The sequence below is a fragment of the Amblyomma mixtum genome, chromosome 2, assembly GCF_055824585.1.
Source record: "Amblyomma mixtum isolate Tamu chromosome 2, ASM5582458v1, whole genome shotgun sequence".
Taxonomy (NCBI): domain Eukaryota; kingdom Metazoa; phylum Arthropoda; class Arachnida; order Ixodida; family Ixodidae; genus Amblyomma; species Amblyomma mixtum.
The window spans coordinates 108,313,241-108,330,114 of record NC_143013.1 but is presented as its reverse complement, the minus strand read 5'-3'; the positions used below and the strand labels follow the sequence as shown (position 1 = coordinate 108,330,114).

The window sequence follows — 16,874 nt, the reverse complement described above, 5'->3', positions numbered from 1 at the left end:
CAGCCATTTCTGCAAAGGACGCCCGAAGTGAGTTGCGATTGGTATTTGTAGCAGAGATGGCGCCACCGTCTAGTGACTGAATCGGTGCGCTTCTACCAGATGGCGCCACTTCGACGACCCTTGATACCGTTCTCGTAAAGGTCTCCACCCTACAGTTGAAAGCAGTGGCGCTGAATTATTCAAGGCATATTTAAGTATATGATTTTAAGTGGGTAGAAATAACCAAGCGAAGATTAACTGATTGGCGGCTAAAATCAAGACGAGCGAAATTTCACGAGTCATGGCTAGGTAGCGTGAGCCACCGCCTTATCCATCCATCCATGGTGGCTGCTGTGTGAAGCATAAGGTCGTCGTATACTGACGCAAACGGTAATGGCATAGTTCGTCGTAGTCATCCTTCATGTTCGCTTCGTTGCTGCACCACACTTTATACTTGCACCTGCTCTTGACGAGGAGGTCGTCATCATCAGCCTCTCTACGCCCACTGCAGGACAGAGACCTCACCCATATCTCTCAATTAACCCTGTCCGGTGCCAGCTGCGACCACCCTATCTAGACAAATTTCTTCATCTCAACCGCCACCCGAATATTCTGCCGCCCCCTGCTACGCTTCCCTTCTCTTGGAATCCAGTGCGTAATAATTTTAAGCTAAATAATAATAATTTTAAGCTTTCACCCGTACGAAGGCTATGGCATGTAGGATCTCCGGCCTGCTGCTGTTTGCGAATCATATTGACGAAGCGTCCGCACCAGACAAAGGCTGCTGATGCATCATTGGATCAAGCGAGACCACGCCTCCGATATCGCCGTGCATGCCTGTGTGCTTGCCTCTGGCAGGAGTGGAACGGAATGAAATCGATGGAGAAGGATCGTAATTGCAGCGGTCGGTGACAGTTTCGTGCTGTGATGAGAAGCGGTGCGTGGCGCGTCGCATTCCTTATGTGTTAGCATTGCTACTGCCGTCTTCGCAAAATCTCTCCGTCTGGTGTTGTGTGATGCCGTCGAGTGTAATAGGGAGAGGGGAAGCCGCGGCGACCAATCAGAGAAGTGGAGAGGGGTCGACAGGAGGTACGGCCGCCAGTCAGAAGTGGGCGGTGGGAGGGTGAAGAGGACGAAAACCGTGTCGGCGCGTTGTGAGGGGCAGCTGAATGGAGTAGTAGTAAGTCATGGCCTCCCCGCGTGCGGGTGATCTCGGAGGCCATGGGTAAATGAAGAGGACAGTGACCCCCCGCCACCTAGTGCGTCTGTTCCGCGAAGGATGCACAGCACGATAACGCGTGTCCCGACGTGCCACATGCTAACGCATACGCTACCGCGTGATTCGCCTTCACTGAGTATGTGAATTTTTTTGCAATGGTTTCCGTGTTGCGGATGTTTTACTAGATTTACGACATGCACTTGTAGGAATAGCGCAGTAATATATCTGCATGAACAGGAACAGCCTCCACACAAATGCAAGAGGTCCGTGTACTGTGCGATGTCAGCGCACGTTAACGAATCCCAGGTGGCCGAAATTACCCGAAGCCCTCCACTAACGGCTTCCCTCATAGCCTGAGTCGCTTTGGGACGTTAAATCCCCATAGACCAGGAACTCCGCTGACATTGCCAGGCTAGTCATCACGCGATGTCCTTTGGGCCACTGAGAATGGAGCATTGCCGTGGTCTACCCGCTGAAGCGGTGCCATCTATGGCGGTGGTGAGGTCCAGGTTCCGTGATCCGCGCTTCCCGTCCACATCAACATGGGTGGGGCGATACTTGTAGCTGCTGCTGCCACTTTGCCCCGTGGCAGAAAGGAAGCAACAGCCAGGAGCTGCTTTTGTTTTTTAACGCGACAGCTTTAAAGGCCCCGTTACCCTTAAAGCACAGCGTCAGCGTTGTGAGCAAAAAACAGGGTGGCCCAGGGGCCACCCGCCGGAGAAGCAGCCCAGTTCACGTGACCTTGTGGCCTCATCACAACCTTCCCAACGGATTGCGAGCAAACTGACCACCTTGGAAGGTGGCAGTTAATTGTTGATCGTGAGAGGTTGCTCGGGAAGAGCAACTTGGGTCTCACAAGACCCACCGGTGACAGCCCCTGCCGTCGCAGTGCAGTGGCGCATCGCTTAACCGCTGCACCACTGCGCCAGGAGGGGTATGAGGGCTCCCAGGGGCACATGAATGTAGAGTCGAAGATGACCACGCTATCGCGTCATATCATGTGCGGTTTTAATAGGGGGGATAAATGCTTTCTCCCCGCTTAAGCGTGGCTGACACAATTCAGAACCGCCGGAGCCCACCCCGTGATCGCGTTCGCTACCGAGCGCTCGCCGACCACGGCGGGCCTTGCTGTGGCGGAAACAAAGGAACGACACTTTGGCTGACGCAAACATACATTTATTGCTATAACAACAATAATGCCAGCTAGCAACAGAATACACTGAGGAATCGAGGACGTCCGGCTCACCGGCACGGTTACGATCTAACTTTCGCCCACGCCAGGACAAGGGGAAACTCCGAGGCCGGACGGGACGGGCTGGTGGAGAGTGTTCCCACCACGAGGCCTCGCCCCGCTGGCGGAGAGCGAGCCGAAGAGGGCCGTCTCCCCCTCTTCGGCTCGGCGCTCGTGTCGCTGCGGCTCCAGCGCTTCCCTTATTAGTTAACTAACCAGGCAAGCAAGGGTGCATCGCCGGGAAGCTAACCATAGGGAACCAGTGTGGCAGGTCCCCACTAAGGCGGAGCTTGAAGGACAGCTGCGTAGGTTTGAGAAATCGACGAGCTTAAAGCGGTCGAATGTGTGAAACTTGAAATTAAAGCATACGAAATCCTTTTGGGCGAGCATTTGAAATGGTGACGTAATGGCCGATTAAAATCGCGACGTCCTTCAAGCCTCCGCAGCGCACAGCGCCAAGTGGGGGGCCGCATGATGACGTCATCGAAGGTATCGATATGTTTCCAACGCGTAAACGCTTGATTTGAAGAAAACAAACCGACGCCACCGAAGACAAAAGCCCGCCGAGCGTTGCTTGGCATCATCCGACGAGGCACGGCAGGGCGGGGTTGACGCGAGCGGCAATTTGAAATATTACCTTCCGTGACGTCACACCGACTTTCTCCGCACTACTACGGGGGTGTGAGGAGAAGCGCGAAATTCGGTCGTTGATTATGTCACTGTTTTAAAAGGTAGCGCAAAAACACTAGACATGCTTTCCCTACAGGCTGCATAAATTTTGCTTCCTTGAATATCGCGGAATTCTCGAAAAGTTGTTCACTGTCCCTTCAAGCGTCCCCTCCAATTTTTTGTTTTGCTTTGCTTGTTCGCTGAAGCGCCTAGTGCGAATTGAGTTAATTTTTCCTCATGTGTGTCCCGTCGGGGCCCGCATCACGGGCCTTTCTCTCTCAGTGACTGTGCCCCCTCACGCCGCCTCTTTTCCACCTTTTCGCAGGACACCAGTTCGCGCAGCTCCAAATGGAGCGCCTCCAAGGGCATGGAGTACGGCCAGGAGAAGGAGCCTCCGCCGCCGCCTCCCCCCATGGTCAACGGGCTGTCCCGGAGTGCGCCGTCCAGTGAGTGCCTTCTCTGAGCTGCACGCGTTGAATCTCGATGTGCGCATGACTTCCAGCACTGTGTACCACAGCCGAGCGAAGAAGGGGGACACGGTACACGTCCTGTGTCTCGGACTGCGTACCTCTCATTCTGTGAGGCTGCTAAGCCTTGCCGGCGTACAGGGTCAGTCACACTTACGGGGAACACACACAAGCCTGCAACAATCTCGTGCAAAGGGGCAGATGACACGAAGCACCACGTCAAGGTCCCTCATCTCGTGTGCCACTCTGCATTGATTCATGACCGCGTAAAAGCAGTGGCATTCCGCGCGTGCGTGGCCACGCAGAGCCGTGTTCCCGCTAAGTGGGATTGACCCTGTACATAAGTCCGCGTTCCCGAGCTTCAGGTCTGCGTCGCAGCGCCGTAGGAGAGTGAGTTTGTTCGGAGTGCGGTGTACTGCAGCTTCCAGGCGCATCGTTGCGTGGCTCGTATCTGTTCATGTCGGGATGACTCGACCTCAAGGGACTTCACGGCCCGACCCGAAGTTGTTGACTTGATAGCTTCGCAATAGGGGTACCCTATCGGTTAAGGGGATAGGGGAATCGCGGGCCGTCAGTGTGCGTGCGCAGGACCATAAGCCGGGAAGAGTTATTCTTCTACGCATGCGCACTGGAGCCCTGCTGTCCCCACTGTTCGAAAACACCCTAATGTAGGCGCCCATGTAGCGACGTCCGCCGCAACGGCCTGCTGGTCGTCGGCAGGCGCCTGTGCGGCTCCCTCCCGGCGCAGTTGAAAGTAGAGCCCCTCTTCCGGTCTCCGCGAAGTATTCAGGCTCGCTGCCAGGGGCGCCGAGTCGAGCGGCATTCGTCAACAACCTCCGACCGGGCCGCCGCGCGCTGATGCCGCGTCGACTCATTCCGCTGTCGTATCGTCACCGGTGGCGCTCTTTGCCAGCGCGGATTCGCCGCAGGGCCCGGAAGGCAGGCCCAACTGGCCCACGCTGCATTGCACCAGCTTTACGTTGCTCCTAGCCCGCCGCTGTCGCCGCCGGCTCTGCGCTGCTTGTACCTGCTTCGCACGCATGCGCGGTTAGTTCCAACGGTAGACGCGGTAACGCTAAACTGGCGGAGAAAGATGAGGAGCCTCAGTCATCGTCGTATAATAAGCGATGTGGAATCCAGGGTCCTCGTGTCATGTTCCAGCCCAAAGCAGTAGGCGAAGCGGTGATGACGCAGTGCTGCTGTATACGCCAACACGTGACGTCATGTGCAATGTAGATACATTGCCTTAAGTGCGGCTGCATGTCATAACTTATTACTAGCTGCCTCGCTTCTGTGCTTGCCTCGGGACCTCTCGAATTGCTTTGCATCTTTGATGTGCGACATTGTCTTTTGCAGCCGGTCGCATATGGTTGCATTTCGTAAGAGTGTACAGTCTTGGTCAAAAGTCTTAAGGCCACAGCGTTCAGCTGCTGCGAAATGGGTGTTCCTAGAATGCTCCGTGTAGCGGATCATCGAAAGCACAAGTCAAGCTGGCAGTTTCTCTACCGCAAGAGTAGACCATCTGCTAGCATTTCAAGGTCATTCAGTCTTTAATAGCGCCGTAATATTTCTGTTCTGCGGCTGAAGCAAAAAGATTTTAAGACTTTTGTCCAAGACTGTACATACTGTTTAGAAATATGCCGGTGGAGAACCAGCCGTTTAAAAAAACAAAAAAAAGAAAAAAAAGAGAAACAGACAGCAAAATAAAAAAAAAGTACGGCTGAGCATGGTGGCGGTTGCCACCGCCCCGTTTCAAAGGGGGCGCTCCTATCCATCCATCCATCCATACGTCACGGAGGAAAAGCTGCTGAGAAAATCGAGTGCCGCCAAGCAATACCTCGCGCAAAAAGACCGCGCAATATGCAACGCATTCTTGGCTTAACCAAGCTAAGCCTGGGCATTTTTTATTCCGACTTCCTTCCGTCAAGCACCGATTCGCGACAATCCTCGATTTAAGGCCAGAGGAGAATAAGCTTCGGCACGCTTGTCCATGTCTTCTCGTTCGTCCTGTCTTCTTTTGTGCGCTTTTCTTTTCTTTTTCAAATTTAAGGTTAGCTTGGTTATAGGAAGCTTAAACTAATGTGGCTGTTTGGGCTTGTTAGTCTGTGACACTTCTTTTTTCTTCCTCGTTTTTGTAGCGAGAGCTACACTACGACGGCCTCTTCGCGAGGTCAGCGTGGCTGCGCGCTGCGCCGTGGCACCACGGGCAAGGCGTCGCGCCGAACGGGCGATGGCGTTCCTTCGTAAAATTGAAAATTGGCGTCTGAGGAAAGCGAATACGCCGTAACTGTCTCACATATATCTATGGACACCCGAACCGCGCCATCAAGGAAGGGATAAACAGTGAGATAAAGAAATGGTTTATGACGGTTTCCCAAAGCTACTTAGGCTATGAGGGATGCCGTAGTGAAGGGCTCTGGAAAATTCTACCACCTGGGGTTCTTTAACGTGCACTCACATCGCACAGCACACGGGCCTCTGGAATTTAGCCGCCATCGAAATTCTAGCCGCCCGCCTTGTCAGTTTTGCGCATGCGCGAAGTGTCGTCCGAGATGCGGCGGGTATATCACAACGATACGGATCCTGTGGTAGAAATGGACAGCTCAGAGGAAGCTAGGGCGCGTCGTAGGAACGAAGGCAAGAGGAGGTGGCGTGCCGAGGAGACCGAGGAAGAGCGCGCTGAGTAAATTCTTTTCTTTCTTCAGGTTCGTTTGCTTTTCTTCGGGGGAGTTCAGCCTCCTCCAAACGTGAGTTGTTCGGTGGTGTTTTGAAGCACAGGAGTCCAGAAGCAGAAGGTACGAAAGGGAAATTATATTTACAGAGTATATTAAAGGCAAACTCAGTTACAGAAGCATGAAGTCACTCAGACGTTTCAAGTACTGCAACTTAGAAGGTACTTATCTCACACTGAGATACTATCTCACACAGAGATACTATCTCACACAGAGATACAACTTCGGGAAAATCTTACTCATCGACCGGCGGTGTCGGTTAGAGCCTAGAAGTTTTCCGTACGTGCTAAGCACGGAGCCTGGTTGGGACTTATCTCACATAGAGATGCGACTTCGGAAAATCTTACTCATCGACCGGCGTAAGGACGACGCGGCTAGACGGGCCCGCTTAGCCGACGACAGCGCATCCACGACAGATAACGATGAATCGAGTTCTGCGTCTCTGAAAGAAGCTACGACTCTCGCTGCTCTACCAGGTGTAACCAGAGCTAAACCACAGCCATTTTTTGTCGCGCTGCTTTCCTTAACCATGATAGGAAGCTTGCCCTCGCCGTTGCTCCTTCTCACAGGTCACGTGGTCCTCGCGTCCAGACGTCTGCTCCACTGCAGGGGCTGCGTAGGCACGCGTGGTCGGCGTTCGTTTGGGGGGCGTCAGATACGTAGCAGGCGCCGGATATCGCCAGCTGAAGGCGTTCCATACACCAAGGTGCAGCAGCGGGCTGTGAAGGCGGGGGAGTTTCGCGCTAAACGTAACCCGCTTGCGACATTAGCGGGCAAGGTTTGCTCCAGTTGAGAGGAGGCCTTCCAGATTCGCAGCCGGCGTTTCACGGACCGCGCAACGTGCCAGCCGCGAGACAGAAGTATCGTTACGTAGAGCGTCTCCCCCCCCCCCCCCCCCCCTTTTTTTTTCCAGGAGGAAAAAAAAAAAAAGAAGAGAGCAAAGAAACGTGCCTAGTCGTGGCTAGAGCGCGACCCAGAAATCGAACCCCGGAGACCGGCCGGAGCCCCGTTTCAGCCGTTTTCGCCGCGCCAGAGGGGAGGGTCCCCGGTTGCAAAAAAGACGACGGTGTAGTCAAATGGGCGCTCACGCCGCGTGTGCCAAGAGCCCCTGAGTCACGCCTAGAAACAAAACGGCAGGAATCCGGCTCGCGCCGCGGCCAGACGAGTCTGGGGCCACGCGCCAGGGCCCGAGCGCGCGTTTGTTTGGGGCCGCCTTGACGCACGCAGACGGACGGGCGGCGTCCCTGGCGGACGGGCCCCGCGGCCTTCTATTTATACGCCCTCCCCGGTCAGCGCTGCACCGTCACGGGGGAGCGCGCCGCGTGTCAGTCGCCCGGTGCTCGATCAGGCCGACAGCGCCTGCGGAAGACGCCGCCGCGGAGTAGCCAGCCACGGCGGTGCCGGAGTCGCCAGCGTCCCCTCTTCGCTCCGATGGAGCCCATGCTTCGAGGCCCGGTGCGTTAGAAGGACCGACGCAGGTCGGGTGGCGCGCTGTCCGTGCTTTGATACGGGATCGCTCCAGCTAGTCCGGTACACGTCGGCCAGCTGGGCCACGACTCGCCGCGTTGTCAGCGTTGCCGTCGTCCATGTCTGGAGCGAATCGCGTCTCTGAGAAACTGGCTACTCAGCTAGAGTCATGTGCCTGTCGTGAGGCGAGCTGAGCAGCGGTGGTGGCGGCGTGCGCAGGCAAGCCGGTGCCCGGCATGAAGGCCCTGCGCAAGGCGAGCCTGCAGGCGGACGGCGTGCCCCTCTGGGAGCGCTCCATGCTCGAGGCGGCGCGCTCCGACAGCCCCGTGCAGCGGCCGGACTTCCCGCCCAGCGAGCCCCCTCCGCCGCCGCCCCCGCCCCGAGGGGTGGCCGCCGCGCAGCTGACCAGCAACTCCCACCACCCGCTGCTCAAGCAGCCGCCCCGGGCGCCCTCTTCGGTGGGCGGCTACAGCAGCGCCTCGTCGGGCTCCGCCGGCCCGCTCAAGGGCCCCATGATGGGCAGCGGCCGTCTGCTGTACCCCAGCGGCGCCGCGCCGCCCCCATACCCGTGCAGCGGCAGCCTGTCGTCGGCGCCGTCCTACGCGGCCTCGTCCAGCTCGGGCGGCCGCCAGAGCCCCGCCAACACGACCGTCAGCAGCAGCAGCGAGTACTCGGTCGCCTCCGGCAGCTCCAAGTCGCGCGCCCTTCCGCCGGCCTACACGCCGCCGCCTCCGTCCGGCGTCCCGCCGCCCCCGCCGCGGCCCCTGCAGGCCTTCTCTGCGCGGCAGGCCAAGTCCCAGTCTCCGGTCATCATGCAGTCGGTGAAGAGTACGCAGGTCCAGAAACCCGTCCTGCAGACGGCCATAGCGCCCACGGCGCCGCTGGCGCCGTACAACTTCGCGCCTCCACCTCCGGCCTTCTCGGTCGCCTCGTCGAGGCCCCACGAACCGCCGCCCTACCCCAACCAGGGCGGAGGAGGCGTGGCCTCGGTCACCGCCGTGCAGCCGCCGCAGCCACAGCCGCCGCCGTATGCGGCGCACAACGGGGCCCCGCCGCCTCCGTACGCCCTGCACCGCCAGGACCCGCCGCCGCCTCCGCTGCCACCCACCACTGTGCCCACCACCGAGCCGCCAAGCTATGCGTCGTCCGTGGCGGCGCTGGCAGCGCAGAGGGCTCTGGGTGGCAAGACGTCTTCCGCGCTTCTTGGCAGCAGGACGGTGGCCACAACGACGGCGTCAGCCACTTCGGACCTGGTGACCACTGTGGCGAGCATCTGCTCGTCCCAGGTGTCAGCCCTGGTGGGCGCAACTCTCGGTGCCAGCGGGGGGCTGCGCAAGGCATCGCCTGTGGCAACCGACACGGCGAGCTCTGCATCTCGCTCCGAGTCGCCCGTGTCATTTGTGTCGGTCACATCGGCGTCGTCGCCATCCACCCAGTCGGACTCGACGCACGACTCGGGCCGGGGCAAGACAACGCACCAGTCACCCATCCCCATCCGCCGGGCCTGGCCCCAGGAGAAGGAGGAAGAGAGGCGCGCCTCCAAGGTATGGGCCTCATCTCTGCTTCAGTGCCCAGTGTGCGTGGTGGAGCTGTTGCTACGTTTTATGTAAGAATGTAAAGGTGTCAAAAGAGTCGTGAAATTTAGTCACAGTGAGACAAGAGCTCAGCACATCTACTGTGCAAAAGTAGGCCCAAGCATCCAAGTGCTTTGTGTTGTTCTAGTGTGCCTTGGTATCATCTAGCATTAGGTGCAGCAAGTGAGCATATGGTGCGAAGATGTACTATCGCGCTCAATATGACTTGCAACCTCGAGCAGCGTGGCCGGAGCGCTCACCGGAAGCATGGTGGAGTCGACAAGCGACGCGCTTGAAAACTAAAGGGAAAGGATTTTGCTGTTCCACCACTCAGCCTTCTCCCCTGCGGTCTTGGCAGTACCATAGCCTTATCGCATTGCTGGCGCTTGCGTGACGAATGCAAGGCGCATGTCATGGTTGATTTTGTTTCATTCCTTTTGCTTTCACCTGTCATGCCCGACAAACCCGTGGCCCAAATCGCTCTTCAATCACAGTATGACTGGAGCGGTTTTGGCGATTTGAAGTCACGCCTGTGCAAGGCTAGACGCGCCGGCACCTGTGAGGATCAACCAGCTCAGATTTCGTTGAGCGGACGACGCTGGGGATGCGCCTGGCTGCTGGAACAGCAGAATCCTTTCCCACTTAGTTTTCAGGCACGCCGCTTGTCGGCCCCACCATGCTTCCGAAAACCGTGCGGCCACACGCTCGCGGGTTGCAAGTCATATTGAGCGCGATAGTACTTATACTAGAGCTTTCCACACCTTTTTTCTTTTATTGCAACAGCTACCACACCTGCAACCCTCTATGGCTCATTCGTCTTATGCGTTGATTGTTGGTGTGGCTAGGCAACTTAGGTCACCCTTTAGTGCCGATTTGCTGTCAGGTATTGCAGCAGTTCGCTTCAGTTTCATTGTACTCACTGTTTTGAGAGCTTGTGGAGTACTGGCTGTAACTATTTGATGCATCAGTAGTTGTGAGTATTCGTTGCTTTATTGAGTGAGGTGCATGTGCTACTGCACTGCTACAAGTTTTCTGAAGAAAGCCATTTCTCGTTTAGAAAATGATGCTGTGATGATCATGACTGGTTAAAATATTGTGAATGCATCTTCAAGCAATGCAAAACATAAGGAAGGATTGAAAGGCGTCTGGGAGCTGAAGAAAGCCTGGGGTGGTATTCTCCCGGTGTCGCCTTTTGCGACATGTCGCATTCGCTCTTCGCTGATTGGCTCGAGCCGCGGTGACGGCGGCGTGACGACACGGACCCGCCTTCCTGCTACGTCATCGTGACGGCGCCCCAATTTACTACGCTTAGTCGAACAACGGAATGCGCTGAAGCGATTCGCGCGGGCGACGGGCTACCGTTAGCGTACGAACGCAATCGGCAGTTGCGGCTTTTGCGGCCTTGGCGTGAAAACATGGCGACGTCCTTTCAAGCGAGAGTCGCCCGCTTCAGCCAATTCAGCAGTCCTTGCGATTCCGGTCGGCATGTTTACCGGCAACTACTGGTGTTGTTACTTTTCGCTATGACTTACCTTGCTTCGACGATAAAGTTTAAGCTGCAATTCAGCCTAGTTTTTTAGATACGCTCTCGATTCTGGAGCGCGCAAGCCTAATGGGACCTCCAGCTACACTGCTACCGTCTGCAACTGCCCGAAACGCAGCCGAAACCTAGCACAACCGTCCGGATCGAAAGAAAAAATAGATTTGGAGCTTTTTCACGGTGTTTTATAGACTTAAATGAAGTAAAGCGAGTTTATATTAAATTTGCAAATTTTTTTTGAACATTAGACGTCATGTGATGGCAAATATTCTTGCTATAAAAGATACGAAACTACTGCTGCTAGTTGATCAGCAGTGGTAAATTGTCACTTCTTGGAGTGAATGAATGCACCGCAGACGAAAGTGCTGGCGGCTTTTTCCGTTTCTTCGAGCATCTGTAAGCACTTTTTTAGGCCCCGCCCATATGCGACATGTCGCAAAAGGCGACACCGGCAGAATACCACCCCTGGTGTTCATTTAACTGCCGCAATTGGCCACCGCGAGCTGGCTGGTCGTGGGCAGGGATGAGGAGCTCTTGCAGCGTGGGCCTCCCTCGCAGGTGCGCAACTACTCGCCGGAGGCGTACAAGTTCTTCATGGAGCAGCACGTGGAGAACATCCTCAAGAGCCACGAGCAGCGCCAGCACCGGCGGCAGCAGCTGGAGGCTGAGATGGCCAAGGTGGGCCTCTCCGAGGAAGCCCAGCGCCAGATCCGCAACATGCTCTACCAGAAGGAGTCCAACTACATTCGCCGGAGCCGTGCCAAGATGGACAAGTCCATGTTCAGCCACCTCAAGCGCATAGGGGTCGGAGCCTTCGGGGAGGTGGCCCTCGTCCGCAAGCAGGTGAGAGCCTGTGGCTGTCTCCCTTCGGCTGTGGCAAGGCTGGTGCATGACTGTTCACTTGCATATGCTCACACGCAGTGCCGCGTCGTATCAAAGAGGCTGACAGTGGATTAAAATGTGTTTTCAGATTGTCGTCTGTCAAATGTTTAGGGGAAACCCCCAAGGTGGAGTAAATTTGTAATAAGGGAGTAAATTACTCATTGGCATCCACCCGAGCGCAGCCATACGGCTACAAAAGAAAGCTACACAGCTTCCTCAGAAACTTCGTAGTTAAAGAAAAATTCGTCCTGGTCCGGGGTTCGAACCCGGGACCACCGCTATACCGGAGCAGTCGTTCTACCAACTGAGCTAACCGGGACGGCAAGCTTATGGTAGAGCGAGAGCAAATTGATCAATAACTCGAAGTGGGAACAGTGTTGGTCAAATTTTTAGGGGAAACCCCCAAGGTGGAGTAAATTTGTAATAAGGGAGTAATTACTCCCTTATTTCAGATTGTCCTCGCTGCTCAGAAGCTTGGTGTGGGTATCTTGAAGTGCAGAGGAACCATATTCACATTATGTTCGTAGCTTGGTTCCGAATGTGGTACAAGTGCTATGAGGGAAAATACTTGCATTATATTCAAGCAAATGGTGCTGTTGTGGAAGTCTCCGGAATGATTTCCACCACCTGGGGATCTTTAATGTGCACTGACATCGTACAGCACACGGACGCCTTTTGCATTTTGCCTCCATCAAAACGCTGCCGCTGCGGTTCAGTTCGAATGGTTGGAAAAACGTCGGATTTGTGTCAAATTAGATGGAGAAATATGTAATTAAGCGTAATTAATGCTTAAGATCCCGAAAGATGTACAATTTGGGTATTGATATAGCCACGGGAATGGGTGATGTAACACCCACCGGAATTCATCACGGCATAGTGTCCTCGGCTTTCTCCTTTCAACACTTTAGTTGCCAAAGTGTCCACGCAATTTTTTATTGAATTAAGAATGGAATCGGGTGCCTTGGACACATAAGTTTTGATGGAAAGGACATAACAGTGCTCATCACCATCATCATCAGCCTGACTAGGCCCACTGCAGGGCAGAGGCCTCCCCATATTTCTCTAATTAACCCTGAAGACGGGACAAGAGGGAATGAGACGCACGCATTCCCTTTTGTCCCATCTTAGCGCTCTTACACCCTTTCTGCCAACATGTACCAGCCAGCCCGTATCAGCCCTCTTCCAGAATACAAGTTGGGCAGAAAATTTTTGGTCCCTAAACTTCAATTGGTGGTCCCTTAAGGCCGATTCACACGACAGTCTGTTCACCCGCGGCCTGCGCACTACGTGTTCATGTGTCACCACATTGAGAGGCGCGCTGTTGGCCTGCGGACTGGTCAAGCCCTCACTGGAACTAGCGGCGGCCCACGAAGGTGCATGCGCTAGCTCTGGGCTAGCAAGACAGCCCAGGACATTGTGGAATTGGACAAAGGGCTACACCCGCTTCGCAGGACTTCCTCTGCAGTTCAGTAAAGTTTTTCTTTCATTCAATCGCACAGTCATGGGTCGGGAGGAAAAATCGGTTCGACCAGCCTTGCCAAACACTTTAAAATAATATGGCAACTGTGGTACACTCAGCGCGTCGTCTGCTCTTTTGGTCCGTCGCATCCGCTTGACGTCTTGGGATCGCAAGCCAGTTTTTAGTGGCATTTGAACACGGGATGCGCGGGCCGCGGGCGAACGGACCGTCATGTGAATCGGCCTTTAAGTGCCGCAGAGGTGACGGGAACCGTCCCTGTCCCCCCTTGCTTGTTCCAGGACACGAGCCAGCTGTATGCCATGAAGACGCTGAGCAAGGAGGACGTGCTCAAGCGCAACCAGGTGGCCCATGTCAAGGCCGAGCGGGACATCCTGGCCGAGGCGGACAACGAGTGGGTCGTCAAGCTGTACTACTCCTTCCAGGACGAGCAGAACCTGTACTTCGTCATGGACTACATCCCCGGGGGGGACCTCATGTCCCTCCTCATCCGCTTCAGCATCTTCGAGGAGCCCCTGGCCCGCTTCTACATCGCCGAGCTGGTGCTGGCCCTGGAGAGTGTCCACAAGCTGGGCTTCATCCACCGCGACATCAAGCCGGACAACGTGCTCATCGACCGCGACGGCCACATCAAGCTCACCGACTTCGGCCTCTGCACGGGCTTCCGGTGGACACACAACTCCAAGTACTACCAGAAGAACGGTGAGCAATGCCCTATTAGCTGGTGCTGCTACTGTGGTTGGCATTGACTGGTGTGGAATACATCATTTTGTCTCAAGATCAGTCTGGGGCCCCCAGTAGTTATTAAGCATGCATGTCTAAACTCGAAAGGTTGCTTGCATTTCAATTTGACAATGTGTGAATTCTGTAATGTAGAAGTTGCCTTATTGTTGACTGAAGTCCTGGATGAATACTATTTGTGATGCCTTGCATGTGGTGTTTGGGTGACCACAGAACTACTGGCCCTAGTTGCAAAGAGCTTTCTGCTTCTCTGTGGCCACCTTGGGTTGCAGTACAATGGGAAAAATTCTGCAGACGAGTGCAGACCAGTGCAGTGCAGTTCAGAATTCCAGTCTTGCTCATGACGAGGTTATCTGTCAGGGCCCATCAACCTTTTTTACAGGGCGTGAGCTGCGTGCAGAAACTGAAATATAACCTCAGCTGTTTGGTTTCGGAGGCATTGGCCTTTCTTTGAATGCAGCACCTCGTGGTGATTACTCCAGAACCTGTGTGTTCTGTGGCCTGACCACTTCAATGGCGACGAGGAAAGACATGAAACTGCTAGCTCTGTTTCTTGCCCCTGTTTTGGGATGGGAAGGGGCTTTTTGCAGCGCGCGTTGGCCACAGTGCTGTGTGATAGCCTGCGGTGGTGCTCACGGCGGTTCTTGCTTTTTGGTGTGGCAGGCGAGCATGCGCGCCAGGACTCGATGGAGCCGGACAAGAACTGGTCGGAGGACTGCCATTGTTCCAAGAGCAAACCGCTGGAGAGGCGGCGGAGAAAAGAACACCAGCGGTGCCTGGCACAGTCGCTGGTGGGCACGCCAAACTACATTGCACCCGAGGTGCTGGCGAGGCACGGTGAGTGGTGACCTGCACGCATGGTGCAACTGCGAAGTGATAGGGAGTGAATTGGGGCGAATTAAGTGCGGTCGTGTGGACTATCACGTTTGGAAATGTCCTGGAAGTTTGTGAGCCATCGAAAACAGCATGAAAATTGGTGGGCTGAATGTTAAGGAAGTGCAGAATGAAGGGCTTGAATCGAACAAACTTTGCTGATATGCTGAGCAGCAAAAATTGGCACGTAAGTGACTATGCTCTCTTATTGAAGCGTGGCAGCATTTGTGGGCCAGTACCCAGTTGGCCCTGGAACTCTCTTGGACATCCCATGGACGTCCACAGAACGTCCACAGGACGTCCAAGGGAGTTTCAGTGCCCAGGGGCCTGCAGTGCAGTGAAACCGATGCGTGAGGGCTAAGCAGGCTGGATCTCATCGAGGGTGTTGTGCTTGGGAACTGGTGGTCCAGAACTGGCGGTTTGTCGTTGGGCGTGGCAAGGGTGTGTGAAGGGGATGGCCCTACTTGCATTGTAGCTTGCGCTGCTGCCGTACTGTCGTGTTGTGTCCTGGGGCATCATTTGTTGTAAGGGCCGCCGCTAGGCTTTACATAGCACTGAGGGCAGGCCTATTGTCACTATGGTGCCTGCAATAGCCTCCAACTGAAAACAAGTCGTCACGAGGATTGGGCCAGTCCATGAAACTTGAGCCAACTGCTCTGGTTCCAGGATTCCAAGCTTTACATGCATCTGCAGTTGTCATCGGGTTGACTTGGAGGTGATATACAGATCCCAGAAGGAACACTGTGCATTCAGGCAGGGTTTATTTCTGAAATGGGCAATGCGTGAGCGCTGACATGATGCAAGTGTTTGTGATTGTATGATTCGAAAATGTTTTGAACCGAATGCACAACTGGCAGATGCTCATTTCTTGTGCAATGTTTTCGAGCAGTCGGAGCATAAGTTCCCGTAGCCTGGCTTGTGACCCCCCACTGAGGGTTGGTTGAGGAAAGGTCAAGGCTGATGCAGAGGGTGCTGATTCTGATCCCAGAGAAAGGCTGCTATGCAGCTGCCACTTTAAGAAGGATATATGCCTGGTATGTTAGTGTTTTAAACATGGTCTGCGGAGTCATTGCTCTCAACTTTCCCATTTTTCTTTTGCGTGGCATGCTGTGGCAAAGGATAACTATCTGGCAATATAGCTTCCTGTAATCATGCAGTAGTGCTGTTTATCCACACTTCTTGCAAGATGAACTGTTCTCCCTCACTGTCTTCCCTCTCTCTCTCAGGTAAGCTTGAGTCATAACTGGGACAGATTTTTTTTATATTTTTGAGGTGAAGCATAGTGGGCATGAAATCTGTTAGGAGGGTTCAAAAGGTGGCCACCTAACAGCGTGAGCATCCCTCTCTCTTCATGAGTGCGCCTGCATTGCATGTGGTCAGTTGTGTGCAAAATGGACTCGCGAAACCGGAAGTGCACCAATATGAATGGCCTGGTAGGTGGCGCCGCCCTTTCTGTGCAAAGCTGAAGCAGGCGAGAAAGACGAGAAAGACGAAGAAAGACGAAGGAGTGGGTTAGCTGCTGGAAATGCTACAAAGTCTACAGGGTCACTGCAGGCACCAAAGACTGCAGGTTCACATTTAGAGAAATGTGACCCTAGATTGGCCAGTGAGTCCGCTCCACGTGACGCCCATCGTTTCACTTGCAGGTTATGGACAGTCGTGTGACTGGTGGAGTGTTGGCGTGATCCTGTACGAGATGCTGGTTGGCCAGCCACCTTTCCTGGCCAACACGCCCAGTGAAACGCAGTACAAGGTAATGATCTGGCGCTGCATGTGCTCGGAGAAGTAGCTCACTTGTTGGTGAAGCCTAGTGGCTGGGAAGGCAATGATGTGTATAGGCTTGTCATGCCCCTTGTTGAGTTACTGTATAGATTCCAAGAGTTTTGTGTTTGTTTTCCCTGCGCCGCTTGCTCTTCTATTGGCTAAACGCGATCATGTGGTTGAAAAGCATCCGTGCATTGCGGCGAAGCCAACTTGCGTCGTTTAGCACCAGACCATTGCTGAGAGTCCATTCTTACACCTA

At 54.8% G+C, this 16,874-nt stretch overlaps 1 protein-coding gene across 4 annotated transcripts in view; it reads left to right on the top strand.

The window, feature by feature from the left end:
• The window catches only part of wts (serine/threonine-protein kinase warts), a 95,580-nt gene that overhangs the window by 72,543 nt on the left and 6,163 nt on the right, over window positions 1-16,874 (top strand). For 2 of the 4 annotated variants that reach the window (XM_089572364.1, XM_089572365.1), the window contains exons 3-8: window positions 3,424-3,544; window positions 7,984-9,308; window positions 11,419-11,721; window positions 13,519-13,939; window positions 14,642-14,815; window positions 16,498-16,604. In XM_089572364.1, the coding sequence (XP_089428490.1) occupies window positions 3,424-3,544; window positions 7,984-9,308; window positions 11,419-11,721; window positions 13,519-13,939; window positions 14,642-14,815; window positions 16,498-16,604 (2,451 nt within the window). Of the gene's footprint in view, window positions 1-3,423; window positions 3,545-4,074; window positions 7,753-7,983; window positions 9,309-11,418; window positions 11,722-13,518; window positions 13,940-14,641; window positions 14,816-16,497; window positions 16,605-16,874 lie in introns of those variants that run through there. The other 2 variants (XM_089572366.1, XM_089572367.1) reach the window with 2 other exon arrangements.